This window comes from Globicephala melas, chromosome 7 (genome assembly GCF_963455315.2).
Source record: "Globicephala melas chromosome 7, mGloMel1.2, whole genome shotgun sequence".
Taxonomy (NCBI): Eukaryota; Metazoa; Chordata; class Mammalia; order Artiodactyla; family Delphinidae; genus Globicephala; species Globicephala melas.
In genome coordinates, this window is record NC_083320.1 from 50,230,160 (window position 1) to 50,251,978 (window position 21,819).

A 21,819-nucleotide genomic window follows, 5' to 3' on the forward strand; every position below is an offset into this window, starting at 1 on the left:
TATAATTTTTCGCTTTCTTTTGTTAAATGACACTAAATAATTGTAGGCCAGGCAAAGTTGGTATACTCACTTAAATGACTCCCTACCTGCCATCTGTTGTTTTTTCTTTTCTCCTAAGTGGAACAAACTTCCTTCTGAAATAATTTACTGCAGTCCCAAATGGCTGTTTATGGTCATTTTAGAGATAAAATTCCATAAACTCAGGTTAGCACTGACATTTTATAAGTGCTGTCAAGTCAATGCTGGGGAATGGAAACCATCTCACTTGGTGCTCTAAAGTGGAAGCATCTTTTGTCTGCTTATTATTGACTGTGATAAATGGCTGGATTAAAGCAGCGAAATGTTTCACTGATGCAGAGCAAAGGTGACTTCCTGTTTTGTTTTAGGGTTTGTTTCCTTCTCTTCCCAATGAAGGCTGTGTTTTCTGACATTCTGCAATCCTTTTGCTCAGTAATTTCCCATTGAAAGGGCAGAGTAGGAGTGCCTCTGTAGGTCATTCATTTACAATTTGCCCTGAAAAGGGAGGAAGGGGGAGAGGGAGGAAAAGAGGCAGCTCATTAGTGGAAGGAGCAGACCAGGAGGGGATCTGTTTTCCATTTTCTTTTCTAGATTGAGCTCATTTGGATGAAAAGGGTTTTATTGTTGTCATTATCATCATTATCATTACCAGTGTAGTGAAATTTTCCTACACATCTCTCAAGTGTTAGGTGAAATTATTGGTGAGAAGAGTTAATAAATGCCATTTTATTTTAGTGAGTAAAATTGGAAAAAAAAATGCCCAGGTACTTTAAAGCAATTTTCAATTCGAAGCTTAAAAAGCAAAACTCAAAAGTTTTAATTCTGCAGGACAAAGGAAAAACAAAATATCAACAACAACAAAAAACCCACCCATATCTTGCTTCTGGTGGCCTATTTGTAATTATATAGCGTTTCTTCTCCTTGTATGAAAGGCGATTTCCCTCCACCTAGTTACTCAAAATGCAGACCTCTGTAGTCAGGAGCTCTGGGTTGATAAGGCTCCAACACCGCTGCAGGCGTCCCTGTTTCCTGCGACTTGGACATTGAGTGACGTTGCTTAAGTCTTCCCCCCTCAGGTCTGACTTTCTGCAGAGCCGGTGATCACAGAGGTGAGGCTATAGTTTGCTTAAAGGAAATATCTCCAGGGAGCGTGGGACTCGGGTGGGTTCCCAAGTGGGGAACTGGGGGCACTCCTTCGTGGGGATTTGGGGTGGGCTCTTCAGTGAGAGGCCGGGGGCTCTCCTTTGGAGCCGGGGGTGGGGGGCTGACGGGGTGCTCCCCCGTGTGTGGGTGGGGAAGAGGTGGTCGTCTCAAGTCTGCTGTGTCTTGGGTTCTCGCATCCTCACTGCTTCTCCAGGCTTCCCTTTCCTCCGCCTCCAACCCACAGACCTCTCTCCGGACCCCTCACTCCCTTCCCGGGAAGGGGAGCGAGCGCTGGAGGGCTGGGACTGCACCGGGGCGGAGCTGCTTGTCGGGTCAGTAGGTAGGAAAGTGAAGAGCGGAGGGTCGGAGCCACAGACCTCCCGTCGAGGCTCCTCCTGCTGGTGCTCTCCTGCCTGCGGCTCACACCAAAAATTGGACCTTCTGCTCAGCCTACAAGACTTGCAAACTCTTCCTGCACCGCCCTCCCGCATTAGGAGTCTTTGCCCTCTGGTTCCCCCCTTCTCCAACCCCCCTCCGGTCCTCCTCCTCACTTGGGAGCATTTCATGCTTCTTTTAGCACCTTTTTTGTAATCCAGGGGAGGTGACACCCCAGAGCTCCAACTACCTCAGCTGAATTCTACTTTTGTTTTTATTTCTCCCTCGCTTCCTCTTGTTTTCCTCTCAACTGATTCATCTGCGAAGTCCGATGCTTCTGCCAGAGGGAGCGAGGAATAAATAGATGCTGCGGCCCCAGAAGGCTTAGACGTCGGGAAAGAGCAGCCAGAGCTGCAGGAGCGGCAGGGGCGGCGGCGGCTGGAGCTCGGCGAAGCTCGTGGTACCCCATTGGGGGAATTTGATCCAAGGAAGCTGTGAGATTGCCGGGGGAGGAGAAGCTCCCAGATCATTGTGTCCACTTCCAGGGGGGAGGAGGAGACGGCGGAGCGGGCCTCTTGGCGTCCTCGGCACTGCTGCACCCTGCCCCGTCCCGCCGGGATCATGGTCTGCGGCAGCCCGGGAGGGATGCTGCTGCTGCGGGCCGGGCTGCTCGCCCTGGCTGCGCTCTGCCTGCTCGGCGTGCCCGGATCGCGGGCGGCAGCCTGTGAGCCCGTCCGCATCCCCCTGTGCAAGTCCCTGCCCTGGAACATGACCAAGATGCCCAACCACCTGCACCACAGCACCCAGGCCAACGCCATCCTGGCAATCGAGCAGTTCGAAGGTCTGCTGGGCACCCACTGCAGCCCGGATCTGCTCTTCTTCCTCTGCGCCATGTACGCGCCCATCTGCACCATTGACTTCCAGCACGAGCCCATCAAGCCCTGCAAGTCTGTGTGCGAGCGGGCCCGGCAGGGCTGTGAGCCCATCCTCATCAAATACCGCCACTCGTGGCCGGAAAGCCTGGCCTGTGAGGAGCTGCCGGTTTATGACCGCGGCGTGTGCATCTCTCCCGAGGCCATCGTCACTGCAGACGGAGCCGGTGAGTCCTGACACTGCATAACCTGCGGCGCCCCCCCTCCCCCCCGCCCAAGCGCGTCCTCCAGCCGCTTACTTCTTGGAGTCCTTGTTACTTGCCTTTACTCTCTGATTTCTGTCTTTTCTCTTTGGATCACCTCTCTTAATGTCTCTCTTAATTACTGCTCTGTCGAGCACCATGCCTTTTTTTCTCTCACCTCATCACCCTTCCAACGGATGCACTCTATTTCAATAGGCGATCTGTATTTCTAAAACACTCAGTTCCCTCCACTCCCATTACACTTCTACTCAACACTGCCCCTTCGCTTCTTCTTTACGTGTCCAAGTAACCACATCTCCTATAGTGATGCTTTTTTCTTACTTTCTTAATTTGTTTAGAATCACTTAACTTTCTTGCCTGATTCTCTTGCATTCTCAGTCATCAGTTTTCTATATTCCTTGTGTTTAGCTACTTGTCAAGATTGTATGGTGAAAACAGAGAACTGAAGAACTGTTTTCTTCTAATCGTTAAAAATGCCAAGATAATTCCAATAACCTTACTCCAACCCACAGATGTTAGTGGTATGTGTTTGCTCAACATCCAGTTTGAGCAATTACCTTCACCTTAAATTTCCCCCTCCTTTCAATGAGATAAATTGTCCTTCCATTCCAGACTGAAATAGCTGGGAAACATTGCCATCCACTGCTAATTAGCTCCTGAGACTTCCTGCAGCCACAGAGCTGGCCGAGTGAAATTGCTGGGCTCCTTTCACATTCCCACATGCCTTCAAGTCATTTTGTAAATGACATATGGGTGAAAGGAGTTATATTTAAGGCGTGTTATCATCATACACTCATGTAATGTTATTTTTAATCTCACCCTTTATCCCACTCTTAAGCTCTGCAAATAATTTGTCTTTGATACTTTATGCCCTTTCTCTGTGTGTATCAACCACCGGTTCATTTCAGTCTTTCCCTACTGTAAAACTTTATTACAGTTCTACAGTAAATGGAATCGATCACAAGTTGTTTTCTCACTAGTGTTTGGTCTAATTAGGGAAGTTATAACTCTTAAGACCCCAGCTAAATCTAGTTCATTATAGTCTGTTTAATTCTAACTCAAAATCATTCCTACCAATTACCCCAAATGCGAAAATTTCACCCTTCATATACTTTAAATATAAACCCAATCTTTTATGATTGGTCCTCTTTCACACCCTCCCCAGATCAACTCTGCCCTTAGATGTGATGTCTTTATACCTCCTTCTCTGTTCATTTCTGGGGCATCAACTTTTTCTTCTGCCTCTCAACTTGCTCAGCCTAAGCTCATGTCCTTAGTCCGTTTCTAGGTAAAATAGTTCTTGGTGGTCTGGGAATTGATTTGGAAAAATTGCATTCTGTGAACATTGACCCACTTAACATACAGTGAGTGGGGAGGGGAAAAGTACTTGTACAAAACCAAACTGAACGGGAAGATTTCAAGAGCTTTTTGATGGTCACCTCAGTTTATCACCTTTGACTACCCTTATAGTCGTCTTGATTTTAATGACGAACCAACAACTGGTTGTTTAAAATAATCAAAAAGAAATGTATTTCTTATTAATCTTTGGTCTAAAAGAGCACTCTTGAGCTTTTGTACTCATTAACGTTACAGGCTGTGCAGACACTGGGAGAGCTCAGTTGCTGCCCTGGCCTGCCAGACGCTTAGATTAGTTAAATGCTGGTGCTCTTCTCAGGCCAAGGGCTAGGAATGAGGTGGCCGTGGTTCACACTGAAATGCATTCTTCCTCTTGCTCTGAAACCTCTCTTAGAGATGCACCTCAAATGAGAGAGGTTTGGCAAGGTTAATGGCTCTCAAAAGCCATGGTCAATATGAATGGAAAGCAGTTTCCTTAAGTGTCCCTTAAGTTACCTATCATCAGACCAAATGTAGAACAATTGCCTCATTGAAGCCCTCAAATAGGACATGCATGGAAACAATTTGTCAGTCCATGGAACCTGATTGCTAAGCTGCTTTCAAATGCCATAATGTGCTTTGCTGACAGCATCCTTGCTAGAAAAAGAAGTAGGGGTAGGTGGCAGTTGGAACTGTATTTTAGTGATGTTCTCCCTTCCCTTTCCCTTTACCATAACCCTCAGTGTGAATCAGAGACTGTGGCAGGAGGGAGCTGAAGGGGAGGTGGGGAAGGGGAATGGAATGGTGGATTCCAAGGCCAGCTTGCTGAAAATTACACTCCCTATCCTGGGTCAAACTGTCAGCCACCTGGAATTACTTAGGAACTACCACATGTGGCCAGTTTAATTTACGATGCAATATACTCCTTGGTTCAGTGGGATATGGTAGTTCACAAAGCAGGGTGTTTTTTTTTTTCCTTCCTCTAGGTATAAACAGAGTTCCTATGTCTTATGCCTAGAATCTAGCAGAATATAAAAATGAGGTCTCCCTGAATAAAATGGAACCACCTTTTACTTTCCTTCAATGTCAAGAGGATTTTCAAATCATACCATTCACTCAGATCTGTTCCCTTGTAGTACATTATGACTCCACCAACAAGTTTAAGGACATTTTACAAAGCAAAATCTTATTAAAATGAAATATTGCTTCAAACTACTTTTTGTTTTGAAATATTAGGGGCAAACATAATTTTATAAAGAAAAGATCGTATCTTCCTGATTATTACTAAGAAATTCACATGAAGTTTATTCTTTTTCCACATTTTATATTTACTAGAGAGTTGAGACTGCATGTACACCTGCTTTATCTGAGAATTCGGTTCAATTTAGTCATTCAGCCAGTTAATTAAGATATTAGTCAAATCTTTAATATTGTATAGTGAGTAAAGGGTATGTGCTTGGAATGGGGCAGACTAGGTAGGTATTGAATCTTGACTCTGGCCTCATACCAACTGTTACTATAGGGAAATGATATAACCTCTCCAATTCAAAGTTTTCTAATCTGTAACATGGGGACGTGCTGCCTACATCCCATGGACATCTGGTACATAGTAGGTCTTCAACAAATTGCTGCTGTTGCTATTGCTATTTTACCATTATTATCATTGTTATTCAAATTGATTTTTTGTTTGTTTTTTTGGACAAACATGGTCTGTTGGTAAATGCAGATACGGCCTAGATCTTTATCAGTTCAACTCTGGGAAACAAGCTTCACACTGAGAACTAACTGGGAAAGCAGATCTTATTTCTCCTGAATAGAAACTTGGTATTTCATTGTACACAAATGGACCTGGACCTCAGGCTCAAGAACAAATCCCTTTGGGAGCAATAGGTATAAAGAATGAGTCTGATGGATGTCTGTTAGTTACAAATAGTTTATCTCAGAAATGTAGATGTTGAGTGTTTAAGAAAATTTATGGTATGATAGTTAACTGGTGTTTATACAGCCTCCTGGTTTGCCATGCCAAGGGCTTTATAATCGCTCCTCAGTCATTGCTGCTTTTTGTTGTCACCCCAGCTCTTGCCCAGCACATTTCTCCCAGCCCTCTCTCGCCTGGCAGAGCTGTGCCAACTTTCACATGCATGCACTGCTGTTTAATCATTTCTCCACTTTCTGGGGAACAGGCAGCCTTTTCTTTAGCCCTGTTCTACAAATATTTGAGGGGCCAAATACCAAGAAGGGAGAATTATTTAGTGTGATATGAGGAGGAAAATGGAATGGAAAGGAGAAATGGACATTTTAGATTAAGACTAGAGAGAAAACATGATTCTAAAGCTTCTTCATAATGTAAAATATCGAAAGGCACTCTGGATGGGGTAGAGAAGAGAATTTTAGAATGCGATGATATTAAATTCTATTTATAGCTAACACAATTATCAGTGGTAATGGAATCTCATGTAGTTTCCAAATTGTATTTCAATAATTCACTTTTATCTCGTTCCCACAAAATTCTAAATAGTTGTTTGCTATAAATAGAAAAAATGACTAAGTTATATTTGTCCTTTCTCCTCCTACTAGGTGTATCAAAAGAGGAGACCAAGAACCACCATACAGAGTTTTACATGATTAAGAATTGGCTATAGGGCTTCCCTGGTGGCGCAGTGGTTGAGAGTCCGCCTGCCAATGCAGGGGACGCGGGTTCGTGCCCCGGTCCGGGAAGATCCCACATGCCGCGGAGGGGCTGCGCCTGTGAGCCATGGCCGCTGAGCCTGCGCGTCCGGAGCCTGTGCTCCGCGACGGGAGAGGCCACAGCGGTGAGAGGCCCGCGTACCAAAAAAAAAAAAAAAAAGAATTGGCTATATATCCTCAGTTTAAAGAACACCAGTTTTAAAGTTATGGGCCCTTAGTTGGAATCCCAGATTTGCCATTAATGTTGTACCTTGAGCAAGTCATTTGACCTTGAGATTGTGAAGAACAAAAAGAAATACTCATGTGAAGTGAATGATAAATGGTAAATCAACATTAATGTGATTGGGAAGAGGACGTGTCATTCTCAGAACAGGAATCATTAGCAGCCACAGAATAAGAACTAACAACACCTAGTATGTTCCAGGTGCTGTTCTAAGTGGGCAGTGCATATTAATTTATTTAATTCTCATAATAACTGCACGGTAGGTATAATACTATTACTCTTATCTGCACAAAGGGAAACTGAAGCATCTAGAGAAGTTAAGTGCACCAAGTCCATAAAGCTATTAATAGAAAGAAGATTCAAACCAGGACCTATTTTAAGCTATATTTCCTCTCTTATGAAGAAATAGGTGATACTAACTGTACAGAGAATCTGTGTCTTTCAACCATCAGATTTCAGTTAAAGGAACAAGTTTTCTTCATTGCATTTCAAAAGCCCATTTATATACGGCCTAAGAGAATAGAAGACAGTCCTGGACAATGGATTCCAAGAGATAAGAGACAAGTACTTCTCTGCACTTCTGAGACAGCAGAAGACATACATTCCAGACTCTCGTGTCTAACCCTGAGCCCCTCAGTCTCTGCAGGCCCCAGAGTGAACTCATCATCTCCTTACCTTCATATGACTATTCTCTTCTAGTATTTTCTATATTGTTAAGAGGCACCACCACACCCATACTCCAGGCCTGGGAGTCAGCTTTGCTTCCACCCTTTTCTTTATCCCCCACATTCAATAGGTATCAAGTGCTATTAGATCTACTCTGAATCCAGTTCCCTCCCCTTCTTCCCTAATGGTACTTTCTTTGTTTTGGCCTCACCATTTCTTCCATGCATTATGGAGCTAGAATGATAATTGGCTGCTGACCTCCAGTATGATGCCTCCCTATTCCAACAGGGTGATCTTTCTGAAGTACAAATCTGTTGTTTAAAATCCTTTGATATCTGCCTCTAGTCTTAATGATTTCATGCCTTCTTACCTCTCTAGATTCCTTTCTCTCTGCTTACACCACTCTATTAGCCCCACTGGAAGACTTGCAGGTCCTTTGATGAGTCCTGTGGTTTCTCACCCCAGACCTTTGCATGTGCTATTCTCTATTTGGAAAACCCTCCTTTCCTTCTCCAGCTCTTTTTTAGAACTCTTCTCCTGGAAACCTGTATGACCCCTACCTGAAATCCTTGGGGCATTAAAACCTACTACTAATACCCACTATTTTAATTTAGGATAATTTTGTTAGAATCCCTAAGTTTAACTTTCTGAAAACATTGTTTTGGATTATTTATGATCAGAAAACTTTGGTTTTCTCTCTTATGATTCTAACAACTGATGTCTAAGCACTTTAAAAAGTGTAGAAACATTTTCCTATGAATAAGAGTAAAAGAGAAAACCAAGCTCCCAGGTTCAGCTGCTTCAAAGGGGTTTTCTTTTTCCAAGAGAAGAATTTTATCTTTCAGTTTTATTTCAACCTTTTGACATTAAGCAAGTATTTTAAATGTGGATCAATATACTTTTTTAATTTACGGAGAGATCATCTTTGTATAAATCATATGCATATTATCACATGCATATTAGACTTATTCAAGAATAGAATTCATAGTATCTGACCTGAGTGGAACCAAACATTTTAGAATCAAGTCTTTGTTGCCTAATTATCTATATTTTTATTTGGTGACTGCCATCTTTCCTAGGATATAGCTTTTTTTCTTATTTTTTATTAGTTTTTTTGGCCACACTGCAGGCTTGCGGTATCTCAGTTCCCCAACCAGGGATTGAACCCTAGCCACAGCAGTGAAAGCCCAGAATCCTAACCGCTAGGCCACCAGGAAACTCCCTAGGATATACCTTTTAAAATACCAGCTAATGATTACTAAGCCTGGGAAAGTAATTCATTAGTTGTAATTTTGGGTGTTATTGTTCTAAAATGGTATTACCCCTCCTTATTTAATTTATTCATGATATGACCTGTGAAGAAAAAGGACAGAGGAAGAACATTATTTTCTATTAGGATAAACAGAGGCATTAAACTCATTTAACATAAAGTGTTAATGCAAATGTAAAATGCTCGTGTAAGTGTACTGAGTTGAAGTGTCAGTAAGAACATATAATTAGGTACAGCATAGTGCTTTGGTGGGGCGCTCAGTGTTATTCATTAGAGGCTGATTTCTAAACTAGAACAAAGAAGAACTTTACATAATTACCATTTTCATTACCATTTATCATTTTATCATTTTCTGGGATTTGGGGATCATGAAAAGAGTTGATGGCACATTCCAATTATTACTGTGTCTATTAATTGCACTGGCTTGAGTAGTCCCCTGGATGGTAGGCTTCCTTTATGCAAATGAACTGTTTAGTGTGCAGTTAACCCAGAGCACAAGAATGCTTTCTGCATGCTTTCCTTAAGCACTAAGAATTAAAATGTATGCCAGTGAAGTGTGATACATCTGTTTATTGAAGAGGTGTATTTAGTTCTTTTAGCCATCAAGAAATGTGTTGGGTGAATACCTAATATATTCATGGGCTTTAAAGCTACAGGAAGTTTTTGTGAAACTCAGAAACTTTGTTTATTAAATGCTGAAATAGTATGCACAGTTGATGAAGATTCAAAAGAGTATATCAACTGTCAATCACATGAAAGAATACATTGTGTCCTTATTTGACCTACAAATGGTAGAGTGTCAACCTCACAACACTAACAAGAATCAATTTCCTTGAGACACCTGGGTTCTTACCCAAATCAGCTTGTGACTGAATTAGATTTTAATATGGGAATTCTTGAAATAATAATGAACATGTTATGATTCTTACTTTATTCTATCACCTCCTTTCAGATTTTCCTATGGATTCTAGTAATGGAAACTGTAGAGGGGCAAGCAGTGGTGAGTATATCACTATCTTCCTGGTTTTCTTTTGTGGTCAGATTAGTCTTGATGTTACCTAGATATTCAAATCTTATTTGGGGAAGTTTGTGTCTTATATTTGCAAAGTAAACAAATAAAAATATTTATTTGTATTAAATTTTATTTTTTAAATTAACATGGTAAAAATTTATCTTTTGTTTTGGTGTATAGGTCTATGAATTTTAATGCATGTTTAGATTTGTGTAACTACCACCACAATCAGTATACATAACAGTTCCATAACCTCAAAACAAACAAGAAAACCCCAGTTCCCTTGAGCTTCTCCCACCCTTAACCACTGGCAATCCCTGATCTGTTCTTCATTGCCATACTTTTGTCTTTTTGAGATTGCCATATGTGGGATGATAGAGTATGTAACCTTTGGACATTGGCTTCTTTCACACACAAAATGCCTTTGAGATTCATCTAAGTTTTTTTTTTTTAATTTTTATTTATTTAATTTATTTATTTTTGGCTGCATTGGGTCTTTGTTGCTGCGCGTGGGCTTTCTCTAGTTGCGGCAAGTGGGGCTACTCTTCATTGCGGTGCGCGGGCTTCTCATTGCGGTGGCTTCTCTTGTTGTGGAGCACGGGCTCTAGGCACATAGCCTTCAGTAGTTGTAGCACGTGGGATCAGTAGTTGTGGGTCGCGGGCTCTAGAGCGCAGGCTCAGTAGTTGTGGCTTGAGGGCTTAGTTGCTCTGCGACATGTGGGTTCTTCCCAGACCAGGGATCGAACCCGTGTCCCCTGCATTGGCAGGCAGATTCTTAACCACTGTGCCACCAGGGAAGCCCTCATCTAAGTTTTTGCATGTATCAATAGTCCATTCCATTTTGCTGCTGAATATTTTATTACTTGGATGTATTACCATTTGTTTATCCATTTATGTCTCGAAGGATATTTAGGGTGTTTCCACTTTTTGGCTATCATCGACTGAGCTGTTATAAACATTTGTGTATAGGTTTTTGTGTAAACGTAAGTTTTCATTTCTCTAGGGTAAATATCTAGGAATATGATTACTGGGCTAAATGACAAAGATATGTCTAACTTCATAAAAAACTGCCAAACTGTTTCCAAAATGACTGTTCAATTTTGCACTAGCAATACTTAAGAGTTCTAGGTGCTCTGCATCTATGAATGGCTTTAGTTGCATCCTGCAAATTTTGGTAGGTTTTATTTTGATTTTTCTTCAGTTCAGAATGTTTTATAATTTCCCTTGAGATTACCTTTGTGATTCATGCCTTACTTAGGATTGTGTTGTTAAATTTGGTGCTGTTTGGAGGTTTTTCTTTTCTTTTTATGCTATTAATTTTTTTTTTTTTTTGCGGTACGTGAGCTTCCCCCTGCTGTGGCCTCTCCCGTTGCGGAGCACAGACTCCGGACGTGCAGGCTCAGCGGCCATGGCTCACGGGCCCAGCCACTCCGCGGCATGTGGGATCCTCCGGGACCGGGGCACGAACCCGCGTCCCCTGCATCGGCAGGCGGACTCTCAACCACTGCGCCACCAGGGAAGCCCTATGCTATTAATTTTTTATTCTAATTCCATTATGGTCAAAGAATATAATTTGTATGATTTTAATCTTTTAAATTTGTTAAGATTTATTACATGACCCAGGATATGATCTATCCTGGTGAATGTTTCATGTGCACTTTGGAAATATATATTCTGGTGTTATTGGGTGGAATGTTCTTTAAATGTCAATTAGATTCATTGATTGATACTTTTTTTTAGTTCTTTTATATTCTTGCTGGTTTTCTATCTACTACATCTATCAATCACTGTGAGAGAAATGTTTAAGTCTCCAAATATTGTGGATTTTTCTGTTTCTTTTTTCAGTTCTGTCAGTTTTGTTCCATGAAGTCAAAGGTGATATTATTTGGTGTGTACACATTTAATATTTTTATGTCTTATTGGTGAATTGACCCTTTTCATGATGCAATGTTCCTCTTTATCTCTGGTAATTTTCTTTTTTCTAAAGTCTATTTTGTTTTATGTTAATATAGCTACTCCAGTTTTCTTTTGATTAGTGTTTGCAAGGTGTATCTTTTTCTATCCTTTTACTTTTAACTTACCTACATCATTATGTTTTAAATTTCTTCTAGACATCATATAGTTGGTTTTTTTGTTGGTGTTGGTTTTCTATCCATTCTGTCAACCTTTGTCTTTTGATTAGTATATTTAGATCATTTACATCTGCTGTAATTATTAATATCTTTGTATTCAGAGCCACTATTTTATTTGTTTTATGTTTGTTCCCTCTCTTTTTCATTCCTGTTTCCAATTTCCTAGCTTTGTCTTGGGTTATTTGAATGTATCTCTCTCTCATTCTCTCTCTCTCTCTCTCTCTCATGTGCACATGTGTACACACACACACAGACACACCCATGTATGTGTCTGTCTGAGATATATATATATATATATATATATATATATATATCTTTCCATGAGACAATGTAGTATTCTCTCTTTGAACCATTCATGTTTCTTTCAAACATTAAATATGTTTTAAACAGCTCAAGAGGAAAAAAATAGCCTCCTGTATTTATACAGATGTTTATAATTTCTGTTGTTCTTCCTTCTTCCCTGATGTTCTAGTATCATTTCCCTTGTGTCTGAAGAACTTCCTTTATACTTCTTTTAGAGCAGTTCTGGTGGCAGCAGATTCTATCAGTTTTCCTTCATCTAAAAATGTCTTCATCTCATATTCATTCCTGAAGTATATTTTCATTGGATATAGAATTCTGGGTTGGCAGTTCATTCAGTCCTTAAGAAATGTTAGTTCATTTACTTCTGTCCTCAGTGTTTCTCATGGGAAATTTGTTGTCATTCAGATCGTTGTTCTCCTGTAAGTAATGCATCAGATTTCTCTGGTTGCTTTCAATAATGTTTTCTTTGTCTTTACTTTTTAGCGGTTTGATTACAGTATGTCTGGACATTGATTTCTTTGGGTTTATCCTGTTTAGGGTTAATTGAGCTTCTTGTATCTATAAATTTATACCTTTTCTCAAATTTGGGAAGCTTTCAGCAATTATTTCTTCAAAAAATATTTTATACCACATTCTCTTCTACTTGTGAGTTGATGATGATATGAATTTTAGACCTTTTGATATTTCCCACAGGTCCCAGAGGCTCTGTTCATTCCCTCCCAGCCTTCCTCTGTTCTTTACATTGGATAGTTTCTATCAGCCTGTCTTCAAGTTTACTGACTCCTGCCTTAGTCCTCTCCATTCTGCTGTTGAGCCCATCCAGTGAACTTTTAAATTTCCGTTATTGTAATTTTCAAAATTAAGATTTCCTCTTGGTTCTTTATTATATCCTGAATTTCATTGTTGAGACTTTCTATCTTTCCCTTCATTTCAAGGGTGTTCACCATTACTTTTTGGGGAATTTTTATAAAACTGCCTTAAAATCATGGGTGGATAATTTCAACATTTGTGTCATCTGATTGTCTTTTCCCATACAGATTGAGATTTTCCTGGTTCTTCATGGGCAGAGTAATTTTTTATTAGATTCTGGACATTTTGAATATTATGTTCTAAGACTTTGGGTCCTTAAAATCATATGGGGAATGGTGATATTTTTGTTCTAGCAGCAGTCTACCTAACTGGGTTAGGCTGCAAATTCTGACTAGTCTTCTGTGGGTTGTGATTTCAATATCAGTTCCACTTCCAAAGGCATTTGCAGTGCCTTTCAGATCTATCCCATGTGCGCACTACTCAGTGGCCAGTGTGAGATCAGGGCTGTGATTTATACCATAGTCGAGTTTTCAAAGTCTATAGTGTACTGTTTAGTGTCAGATTCACATATATCCAGGGGTGAGCCCAGCAGTTCATAAGTATTTTTATGGGATCATTTCCCAAGCTCCTCCTTCTCTGTGATTGCCTTAGTGCTTTTCTGTTCCTTGGGGGCTCCCCCTTTTTGTCCTTTAGCCAGAAAGCTGGAGCTTTATTTATCCCACTCTGTGATATACTTCCTGTGACTTCTTCTGTATCAGGGGCCAAGTGGTGGAGGACAAAGCAATGGGGGTTTGTCCCAGTCTCTTGACACCACATGTCATCCAATCAGAAAGGAAGGTTCCCCTCCATCGGCATTTTAGGCTTCCAAGGACCTCCCTTGCAGCAGCTGTTGCTGCCACCACTGTCCCATGATTTCTTCAGAGATGGGGATAGAAGAGAATGGAGTGTTAGGAGACCATTTCTGACTTCCTGAGTCAGAACCAGGGGGCTTTTCCTGGAGGACTCTGCATGATACCTACTTCCTGGCTGTGTTGAAACCAGGCTGGGAGGTACCAGAGGTGGAAAGAATGATGAACCCACTATCAGTCTGATGGTACTGAGCTTCTCCTCAAACTTCCTGCTACTGTTTACTTTTCAGAGTCCTTAAGTAGCAACATCTTGCGTTCTGTTTGATAACTGTGTTCAGTGGGAGAGACATGATGGAGTCTACTTACTCCATCTTTCCATAAAATAAACCTTTAAGTGAAGTATGGCATACGTGCAGAAAAGGCACAAATCATAAGCATGCAGCCCAGTGCCTTTTCACAAAATAAACACTCGTATGTAACCACTGCACAGATCAAGATGTATACCATTACCAGCACTCCAGAAACACTTCCTTGTGCCTCTTCCAAACCACTACTTCCACCTTTTTTCCCAGAGGTAACCACTAGCAGAAATTCTAACAGCATAGATTAATTTTGCCTGATTTTCAACTTTTATGAATGGAATCCTAATATATATATAGTGTGTGTGCATGTGTGCGTGCGTGTGTGGGGCTTCCTTTGTTCTTCATTATGCTGTGTATAGCAGAACTTCTAAATTTTCATTGCTATATAGTTTTCTATCATGTGAGTATACCACACTTCATTTATTCATTCTAATGTTCCTGGACGTTTGCACTGTTTCTAGTTTTGTTTTGTTTTTTTACTATGACTAATGCTGCATTTGTTTCTGCAGGAACAACTACAATTAGTTACTGTATGAAGTCTTTTTTACTTTCTGGAAATAGTAATGTGCACTGGTTTGGGTCTGTATGTACTGCCTTGTAAGGTGTTTTATAGGTGGAAGTGGAATCTTTAGTAAGTTGTAAATAAATTTGAAACATCAATTTTCATTAGATTGGAAGAGTTTTCACTGTTGATTTCCACTGAATCTTATCAGAGTGACAAGTATTTGACATGAGGCAGTGTGCACCAAACAAACATTTATCTCTTAAAAAACACAAGTGAATTAAAAAGATTTATTTAGAATTATGTTGTTACCTTTTTAATGTAATTGAGTGTTCTTATAGTGTCATGAAATTAGCTGGAAATTACTGGTGTCCAGTAGTGGTGCTATTTTAAGGATCACTCCTGCTATTCACGTTTGCTGAAAACAAACAGAAAACCTCATTAGTATATAGTACAATTAGTGAGTCAAAATTTCAGGCCAAGCGCATGCATGTGCTATCAATTTGTCTAGAACTTATGGTTAGAATAATATAGCACTTCAGTGTGTGAAAGAGAGAAGACATTAATGACACTATACATTCATACACAAAGATAGTTCAATGTGTAAAACTACCTAGAATGAATACAGTGTTCCAGGGTTCAGTGTTTACTGTTTCTCTTTTATAAATGTTTTCCTGTCCCCTGGTATAATGGGAGTGATGAAAACAAATTAACAGGGAGGCAAAACCAAGCTCATTTGCTTGTGAAGAAACACACTGACATAGTCACATGTTCCAAAAGAAAAGAAAATTTGTTCACACTCAAAATTTTGTGCTTTGGAGTAATGTAACAGCTGAGGTTGATTATGATAAAGCAGGAAATGAGGAAGACACAAAAACATTGCAACCTTCATAACCTCCTCTTTCAAAAGTGTCAAGCTGTTTCTGTCTGGAATCTGGAAATGAAATTCTTTCTCTCCAGTTAGTTTATCCTTTGCCTCAAAGGCTAACAGTCTTCTTTTTTGGGAGATAGTGACTGTCTGAGCAGCTTCCAGTTTGTGAGTGTGTTTTGCTGTTGTAAATCCACTATCATAATAAGGTGTACATTCTCTCTAGTTTCCATAACATGGAATATGGAGAAAAACAATTTTAGTTCTATTCTGCTGAGTCACTTCGTCTGTCAAATCAACACAGAAAATTAAGGCAGGTATTCAAATGGTGCAATGAAAAGATATGCTGTTTATTAAAACAATTCTGAAAAAGAATCCCGCCCCCCCCCGCCCCAGTTTTCTACTTGGTGATGGTGACCAATTTATGAGCTTTTGTATTTGAAAAACACAAATTTCCCCAAAGAGGTGATATAGTTAGTAAATTCTGACACTAATTAACTGTGTAAGCATGACCAAATTACTTAACCTGTTATTCTGGGTCTGTTTTTTTAATATAAAATCAGATCATATTGACTGCTGAATTCTGATATATTTTCTTTAAAAAAAATTTTTTTTTAAGTTTTTTTTTTTGATGTGGACCATTTTTAAAGTCTTTATTGAGTTTGTTACAATATTGCTTCAGTTTTACGTTTTGGTTTTCTGGCCAGGAGGTACATAGGATCCCAGCTCCCCGACCAGGGATCGAACCTGCACAGCCTGCATTGGAAGGCGAAGTCTTAACCACTGGACCCCCAGGGAAGTTCCATATCTGATATATTTTCAAATTAGGGAAACATGAATAATATCTGCTGATGTTAAGTTGGGTACTCTCCCAGTTTTCACTAACACCTTCCTGACCCTTTTTCCAAGGTGCTTCTGAGAAATTCCTCTGAGCAGCTGAGTAACGTGATTCTTGATTGCCTGCACCTGCCAGGCCTGCTGTGGCAACGCCCCCCCCCCACCCCTTTTATTGGGATGACCAATGCCTAGCTTGGGTAGTACAGACCCATTCTCTCTCTTTCCTTCTCCAAATTTATTTCCTCCCCTTTGGCTTCCTACTAATTTTGGGAAGGAGTCCAATTTTTTTCTTCCTTTGGTGCAAATGTATACTGACTATAGAGGCTGACTTCACTTGTGGCAACTTCTACCCTTTATTTGAAAATAAAATTAGGATAGATAAAAATCGTATTTTGTAATTATATAGTAGCTTACAAATATATGCTTTTTTCACTGCTTTCCAGTATTGGACACTTTTCTTTTTTGGCTGTGTTGGGTCTTTGTTGCTGCAAGTAGGCTTTCTCTAGTTGCGCTGGGGCTACTCTTCATTGTGGTGCACAGTTCTCATTGCGGTGGCTTCTCTTGTTGCGGAACACGGGCTCTAGGTAACAAGGGCTTCCGTAGTTGCAGTACGTGGGCTCAGTAGTTGCTGTGCATAGGATCTAGGGCACGCAGGCTTCAGTAGTTGTGGCTCACGGGCTCTAGAGCACAGGCTCAGTAGTTGTGGCGTATGGGCTTAGTTGCTCCATGGCATGTGGGATCTTCCCAGACCAGGGATCGAACCCGTGTCCCATGCATTGGCAGGCAGATTCTCAACCACTGCACCACCAAGGAAGTCCCTGGACACTTTTGATTAATACTTATTCCTAAGTATTCTTCTCCCTGAGCTATTACCCAAAATGTCCTAGTTCTTTTCCTCCTGTCCGCCAGCCATGGGCATTCCCCAAGTTTCTGTGCTTGACCTCTGCTTCTTACAATGAGTTCTTCCTGTTGGAAGTCATTCAGCCACATAGGCCTAATTATCACTCTTGTGACAGTTCTGATCACTCTCGCAGGTAGAGTTCCACATTTCTCCTCCAGTAAACACTTCCACCTGGGCAGCCTATTTGTACTTCAAATACTACATTATTTAATAATTTTCTTTTCATTAAAACTTTACTCCTTGCAACTTTTGTTTTAGTATGTGGCACCATTGTTTTCCCAGATCCCCAGTACTGAAACTTCATAGTCCATCTACCAATAAACTTATTAGTCCATCCACCCACCTTTCATCAAAAAGTTAATGACCACCCCTTGTACCAGGCATACTTGATGCCAAGAACAGGGAGGGAGTGAATGAGTGAACAGTTGACTGCACTATCCTTTTCTCCCACCTCTTTTCTGTGTGGTTGACATTGAGTGGATGCATGACGTTCTGAAAGACCCGCTTTGCTTTTCTCTTAATTGACCTTTTTATTTTTTTAGCCATACTGAGTGGCTTGAGGGGTTCTTACTTCCCCGACTAGGGATTGAACCAGGGCCCTCGGCAGTGTCCTAACCACTGGACTGCCAGGGAATTCCCTCTTAATTGACCTCTTTTATATATCACAAAACTAACACTTCAGATCTCACAGGAGAAAACAGGCATATCACATTGGTTCTCTACATTTTGTATATCCTGAATGACTTGTGGATCCAGAAACCTTCTGAAAGACAGTTTATTTAAAAATTTCCTGTGACATAAATCCTAAAGGAATAAAACTAAATTTCCTTTTCATATTAATATAGTGTTAGTTCCCTCAATCTTAAGCAAGTCCCTTTTACAAAGTGCAAATTACTATGAATTGAGACCTTTATTACAATGTTCGAGGTTTGTTTTTTGAGCTAAATTAAGCGAATGTTAGTTTTGCTTTTTAAAGCCTGATTATATTACCTGAGTTCACCAATCAACTTCATTGCCTTTTCCACATACTGCTCTAATCCAAAATAGAATCTAATATGATATTTTTGCCTAATGTATACGTTTAGGAAATAAATATTATTTTAAACATGTAATGAACAGCTGCTAAGTCATGACACTTTGTATGGAAAAATGAAAGTAATTCATATAAGTATGAATTTTTATGTCAATGGTACTTACAGTAAAATGCACAATTCTTAAGTCTATGGCACATTGACTTTTGACAAATGTATATACCCATGTAGCTGTCACCCAGATCCAGATAAAGAACATATCCATCACCCCTGAGAATTCCCTTGTGCCGAGTCAATCACCTACCCCAGCATGAGGTGAGCATAGGTCTGATTTTTATTACCATAAATTAATGTTTGTTCTTCAGCTTCATGGAAGTGGAATCATACAGTACATACTCTTTTGTGACTGGCTGCTTTTCTTTTTGTATAATGCTTTTGAGATTTACCCATTTAGTTCTGTGTATCATTTTATTGTGAAATAGTATGCCTGTGTGAGCATAATACCAATAGGATTTCTAAATTCGATTCTTTTTATACAGTTCCTCCCAAACTAAATGTAATCATCTAAATTAAGTTTCTATCTCTAGGAGAAAATTTAGCAAATTTTTATCCTCAAACTTATAGATCATTTTATTGTTAGAAAATTATCTCTTCTGTTTCATAAACTGCTCTTGAATTTGCATAAGTATCTTCCTTCCAATCTTTTTGGTTTGCTTATATATTACTACTACTACTAGCTAACATCCAATGAGTGATTAAGTACCAGGCTCTGTGCCAAATTCTTTATGTGAATTACTCTTTAAATTCTTACAATAACCCTCTGAGGTAGCCAGCATTAGTGTAGAAATGGGTTTTGTAACTTGCCCAAGGCCACATAAGTAGGAAGAGACAGAGATGGGATTTAAACTCATGTGCCCTTAATTTTGCCATACTCTTTAGCACTAACGTTTATTAGAATGGCCACATACATGATCATTTTGGCTCGCTAAGTTTGATCCTTCAAATTTTGGATGTGTACATAATAGTTCAAATGGACTTCCTACATCAGGAAAGAAATTAGCTTGGTGTACCTGAATCAAAATAGCAGAGTCAGGCACTACTGAAAAAAATCTGATCGCTTTGCTTACTTTTGGTAGTCACCGCAGTTCTGTAGGTGACAAGGAGCCTTGGGAAAATATTGCTTATCTTAATCATTAAATGGTCTTTACAAATGAGGGATTAAGATTCCCAGTGAATCTTGCACAAAAATAAGTCTGACATTTATGGTCTGTGGTGTGCTAGGTACTGTGAAAGGTATTTTATGTGTATTATCTCATTTAATTCTCTCAGTTATTCTGCAAGATACCACTTTTTAGATATTAAAAGTTGCAAAAATAGTAAGAGATGGAGCCTACATTCAAACCCAGCTGTGTCTCACAATAAAAGTCCATCCTTTTATAACCATGGTGTTTCCTGGACTCTGCCTCAGTGGTATAGATCTTCTTAGTGGTACAGATCAACATGGTTCCTGATTCTGTAAGAGATGCATTGTTGTTCTTTTTAAAATTTTTCCTTCATTATTGAGATCAGGACATTAGGGTTCTGTTTTTTTGTTTGTTTTAGTTTTTTTTTTTTCTTACTGCACCAGGAATAATAATATCCTCTAGATTTTCAATACAGTGTCCATTTCATGACTTGTAATTTTGGGAAGAGGGAAGGTGGTCCTAGGGGTGGAATCTAGGGATGTTTCACCATCTCTTTTTTTCTAGAAGGGTAGTGAAACTGACTTCCAGAAGGCCAAATGATACATTGCCCATCACGGCACCCATCCCTGTTGCCATTTTGATGACTTTGATGATAAAGTAGATCATCCGTCTAGTGCATTGACTCCTTCACTTCACTAACCTGTTTGTTCTACCCCAGCCATCCACTTCCATGGGCACATTCTGTACCTTGCCATCTAGCAGTGATGACAGCTCTGTAATCTTACTTTCAAGTATCCACTTCTTTGCCTACCATCTCTTTTCATTCCAGCAGATTTGCTTTAGTATCATCACTGCTAAAATGTTACTCCACTGGGACTACCTATTCATCATATACTGCTTACTATTATTGTTCAACCCTAACCTCCTTGTCTACCTGAGATTTCATAGTCTATTGTAATAATCATTCCCTTGAAAATACCCTCAATTCCCTTGCCTATCTTTTCTTCTGCCTTAGTCACCTGGCAAATTCTCAACTCCTGATGCTGGAGAAGATTACTTGGCTAGGGTGACTGGTTTTACTTTAAGTTCAAGACAAAATTCAAATACATGATTAACATTGCTTAGCAACGCTACCTTGTCTCTCTGGAAAGTTTGCCTTTCCACTCAATAAAATAACTGGGTTTTTTGTTTGTTTTTTTGTGGTACGCGGGCCTCTCACTGCTGTGGCCTCTCCCGTTGCGGAGCACAGGCTCCGTACGCTCAGGCTCAGCGGCCTTGAGCTCAGGGGCCCAGCCGCTCCGCGGTATGTGGGATCCTCCCGCACCGGGGCATGAACCCGTGTACCCTGCATCGGCAGGCGGACTCTCAACCACTGCGCCACCCGGGAAGCCCAAAATAACTCTTTTTATACTTTCTCTTCTCTCCTTACTCTTCCATACCCTGCTTCTCTTAGCCTCTCATTCCCTGCCGCTGATGACTTCATCCTTCAGTGAGAAAGTAAACGCCAACAGAGGGAACTCTCATCATCCCAGCAACAGATTTAGAAGCTGTCAACATCAGTACCCCTCTCTCCTTTTTCTTCTTGTGCAGTGGATAGAGTGTCCCTCTGGCTTTCACCCATGTTTTCCTTGCCAACTAAAAATTTTTTTTGGCCCCCCGGCATGCGCAATCTTAGTTCCCCAAGATCAAACCCACGCCCCCTGCAGTGGAAGCGCGGAGTCTTAACCACTGGGCTGCCAGGGAAGTCCCCTTGCCAACCGAATTTAATGGACCCCTTTCTCTCTTAAGTCATCTGAGCTTTGAGGGTGCTCTCCTCAAAGAGAGCTCTCCTTTTCTCTTGAAACACCATCTTCTTTCAGCTTTTTGACTCTATACTCTCCTGTATTTCTTCCCCATCTCTGGATGTGCCTTCTCAGTCTCCTTTATGGTCTTCTTCTTCACTATCTTATGTATAAAGATGTAGTTCCTGCCTAGATAGCTACAGCTGATCTTTCAGGTTTCAAGCTTTAATGTCATTTCCTCAGAGGACTTTGAGGACCAGACTAGTTTAGGTCATCAAATTGTATGTTCTCACTGCACATTGTACTTTTCTTTCATAGGATGTATTACATATGAAAATAAATTATTTCGTGTGTAATTATTTGTTCAATGTCTGTATCCTATTCTGAATTGTCTG

At 40.4% G+C, this 21,819-nt stretch overlaps 1 protein-coding gene across 1 annotated transcript in view; it reads left to right on the plus strand.

The window, feature by feature from the left end:
- The first annotated feature begins 1,549 nt into the window (after positions 1-1,549).
- FRZB (frizzled related protein) overlaps positions 1,550-21,819 on the plus strand; it is a 35,586-nt gene continuing 15,316 nt past the window's right edge. Inside the window, exons 1-2 of the mRNA XM_030849554.3 lie at positions 1,550-2,635; positions 9,806-9,853. Coding sequence (XP_030705414.1) covers positions 2,158-2,635; positions 9,806-9,853 — 526 coding nt within the window. The 5' untranslated portion in view covers positions 1,550-2,157. The remainder of the gene's footprint in view (positions 2,636-9,805; positions 9,854-21,819) is intronic.